The sequence below is a fragment of the Tupaia chinensis genome, unplaced genomic scaffold (genome assembly GCF_000334495.1).
Source record: "Tupaia chinensis unplaced genomic scaffold, TupChi_1.0 Scaffold000619_1, whole genome shotgun sequence".
Lineage (NCBI taxonomy): Eukaryota > Metazoa > Chordata > Mammalia > Scandentia > Tupaiidae > Tupaia > Tupaia belangeri.
This window is the reverse complement of record NW_006160139.1, coordinates 398,235-400,745: the sequence shown is the minus strand read 5'-3', so window position 1 is coordinate 400,745 and position 2,511 is coordinate 398,235. Positions and strand designations below refer to the sequence as shown.

General features: G+C 40.8%; 1 protein-coding gene across 1 annotated transcript; it reads left to right on the top strand.

Moving 5' to 3' along the window:
- Positions 1 to 627: 627 nt before the first annotated feature.
- Positions 628 to 2,239, top strand: LOC102472620 (60S ribosomal protein L23a-like). Its single transcript, XM_027775953.1, has 2 exons — positions 628 to 755; positions 2,014 to 2,239. Exons 1-2 carry the CDS (start codon positions 628 to 630, stop codon positions 2,237 to 2,239), a joined length of 354 nt encoding a protein of 117 aa, XP_027631754.1.
- Positions 2,240 to 2,511: the final 272 nt, after the last annotated feature.

Below are 2,511 nucleotides of genomic sequence, written 5' to 3'. Positions count from 1 at the left end.
AAATCCTTGTTTTTTTTTTCCCCTTCAGTCTATAACATGCACGGATATCTTGAGTCAATACGTATAATAATTCCAAATAATTTCTAACATAAAATATTATTAGTAATGGAGCATCACAATAAAGATAGAAGAACCTTTCAGACTTTTCCTGAAGCTGAAGCTAAAATATATCAAATATGCGCTTCCTCTGGCTTATACATTTAGGTATAAATTAAAATTTTGAATAAAAAGTTCATTTGCATTTCCATGTAAGATGACTTTCTCTTTTGCATGAATATTTCTTGTCAAGGTAATTCTTGTGTAAATAACTTTTTTTTTTTTGAAAGACCCTTTTCGCCAAGTTGGCTCCAAAAATGAAGAAGGAAGCTCCTGCCCTCCCAAAGCTAAAGCCAAAGCAAAAGCTTTGAAGGTCAAGAAGACAGTGCTGAAAGGCGTCCACAGCCACACACACACACACACACACACACACACACACACACACAGAGTAAGATCCTCACATGACCCATTTTCTGGAGGCCCAAGACACTGCGGTTCCTGAGGCAGCCCGGATAGCCTCAGAAGAGTGTCCCCGGGAGAAACAAGTGTGACCACGAGACCATCAAGTTCCCCCTACGCACTGAGTCTGCCATGAAGAAGACTGAAGACAGCAACACATTTGTGTTCACTGTAGATGTCAAGGCCAAGAAGCACCAGATCGAACAGGCTGTGAAGAAGTTCTGTCATTTTGATGTGACCACCGTCAACATCCTAATCAGGCCTGACCCAGAGAAGAAGGCATATGTGCATCTGGTTCCTGATTAGGATGCTTTAGCAGTCGCCCACAAAATTGGGATCATTTAAACGGAGTCCAGCTGGCTAATTCTAAATACACACTTTTTCACGGTGTTATTGAGTAAACACGTGTTTCTTACATATGCACTCCGTTAGCTCTAAAATCCTTTTATCTCTTAAACCTTATCTATAGACACGATTGCTTTATTAACATGATGTGATTCTTTTATGTTATATTCTCATAAAGACAATAAATGTTTCCCCAAGGAAACTGTTTGCTTTGTTCTGGTCTTAGAATGACTGGCCAGCAACATTAAAAATTAATCTGATGGGGGACAGCAGGTGGTGTACTGGTTAAAGGGCTGCACTTCTACATGGTCGCCTGCAGTTTGAATTCTGGACCTGGAGGCCTGAAACTCATGCTGGGCAACTGTGTGTGCATGGCCAAAATCCCGAGAGGAGAACGGAGGAGAAGGGATTGCGGAGTGGCCATCCCCCCTGGGCGTGATTTCTCACTTTCTGTCTCTCTCTTTATGTCTGGCAAGTGCACATGCCCTATTACAAAAATCTCTCTCTCAAAAAATCAGTCTTCTGAGAAGGAAATAATACTTTTTGCTCCTAGATTTTTTTACCTTTCAGTGAAGAAAAAGCTGAAATATCTTTTCAAATCCTTGTTTTTTTTTTCCCCTTCAGTCTATAACATGCACGGATATCTTGAGTCAATACGTATAATAATTCCAAATAATTTCTAACATAAAATATTATTAGTAATGGAGCATCACAATAAAGATAGAAGAACCTTTCAGACTTTTCCTGAAGCTGAAGCTAAAATATATCAAATATGCGCTTCCTCTGGCTTATACATTTAGGTATAAATTAAAATTTTGAATAAAAAGTTCATTTGCATTTCCATGTAAGATGACTTTCTCTTTTGCATGAATATTTCTTGTCAAGGTAATTCTTGTGTAAATAACTTTTTTTTTTTTGAAAGACCCTTTTCGCCAAGTTGGCTCCAAAAATGAAGAAGGAAGCTCCTGCCCTCCCAAAGCTAAAGCCAAAGCAAAAGCTTTGAAGGTCAAGAAGACAGTGCTGAAAGGCGTCCACAGCCACACACACACACACACACACACACACACACACACACACACAGAGTAAGATCCTCACATGACCCATTTTCTGGAGGCCCAAGACACTGCGGTTCCTGAGGCAGCCCGGATAGCCTCAGAAGAGTGTCCCCGGGAGAAACAAGTGTGACCACGAGACCATCAAGTTCCCCCTACGCACTGAGTCTGCCATGAAGAAGACTGAAGACAGCAACACATTTGTGTTCACTGTAGATGTCAAGGCCAAGAAGCACCAGATCGAACAGGCTGTGAAGAAGTTCTGTCATTTTGATGTGACCACCGTCAACATCCTAATCAGGCCTGACCCAGAGAAGAAGGCATATGTGCATCTGGTTCCTGATTAGGATGCTTTAGCAGTCGCCCACAAAATTGGGATCATTTAAACGGAGTCCAGCTGGCTAATTCTAAATACACACTTTTTCACCATAATAAAAAAAAAAAAAGAAAAAAGAAATTTTTCTTTTGCCGTGTCTTCCATTTAGGTACAAGAAAACAGTGCTTGACCTTTTTCTGAAGTTGTTCACCTCAGGTTGTATGATCTGATTTATGGTCAGACAGCCCTGCGCTCATAAGGGAAGGCTACCTCTCTTACATGACACCTGCCCATTACGTGGCT

Bases quoted from the DNA above. Each gene is read 5' to 3' on its own strand.
- LOC102472620 (XM_027775953.1), top strand. From the start codon at position 628: ATGAAGAAGACTGAAGACAGCAACACATTTGTGTTCACTGTAGATGTC. The intron at 756-2,013 runs GCCTGACCCAGA...TGTCCCCGGGAG, and splicing joins ACCGTCAACATCCTAATCAG to AAACAAGTGTGACCACGAGA.